Consider the following 587-nt stretch of genomic DNA (forward strand, 5'->3'; position numbering starts at 1 on the left):
AACTCTAAAATTGTTACATACATAGATATGCACAGCGTAATTTATTATATAAACAATATATGCGTATAAATTACGATTAAACCGGATGAAATATGTCACAGGGAATAACATTTTTATGACCGCCCAGCAGTAACTCTATTCAGCTGAATAGACGTCAGTGATTGGTTGAAATTACAGAAATACGACAACTTTAACATGGAATAACTTGCGATGTACGTTTTTTTGTTAAGAAGACTAAGAGTAAAAGATGTTTTATATGACACATTCTACCAGTGTCCCAAGTTTCAAAGTGTTTCGTTAAGAAAATACTGGTGCCCCCGTTTTGAAATAGATCCATAAGAACTGACTAAGATGACCTATCTAATCAAAGCCAGTATGAAAAGTGGACATAAAACGATGATGGTGACAATATATGTCCTGACTACAGTGAAGCAAAGAGTAAAAACATTTCTATTTAGGCTGTATACTAACCGAGAAAATTCATTATTCTGGTATATAATTTGAAGACCTGGAGACTCTTCATCTGGAACACACCTAGCAGCATGGAAGAGAAGAATAGAAACATAACTACGATGTTAAGAACATAA

At 33.7% G+C, this 587-nt stretch overlaps 1 protein-coding gene across 1 annotated transcript in view; it reads right to left on the reverse strand.

The window, feature by feature from the left end:
• Positions 1-587, reverse strand: part of LOC106873468 (zinc finger CCHC domain-containing protein 8) — a 24,112-nt gene that overhangs the window by 19,728 nt on the left and 3,797 nt on the right. The window contains exon 3 of the mRNA XM_014920848.2: positions 472-534. Coding sequence (XP_014776334.1) covers positions 472-534 — 63 coding nt within the window. The remainder of the gene's footprint in view (positions 1-471; positions 535-587) is intronic.

Source organism: Octopus bimaculoides, chromosome 1 (assembly GCF_001194135.2).
Source record: "Octopus bimaculoides isolate UCB-OBI-ISO-001 chromosome 1, ASM119413v2, whole genome shotgun sequence".
NCBI classification, from domain to species: domain Eukaryota; kingdom Metazoa; phylum Mollusca; class Cephalopoda; order Octopoda; family Octopodidae; genus Octopus; species Octopus bimaculoides.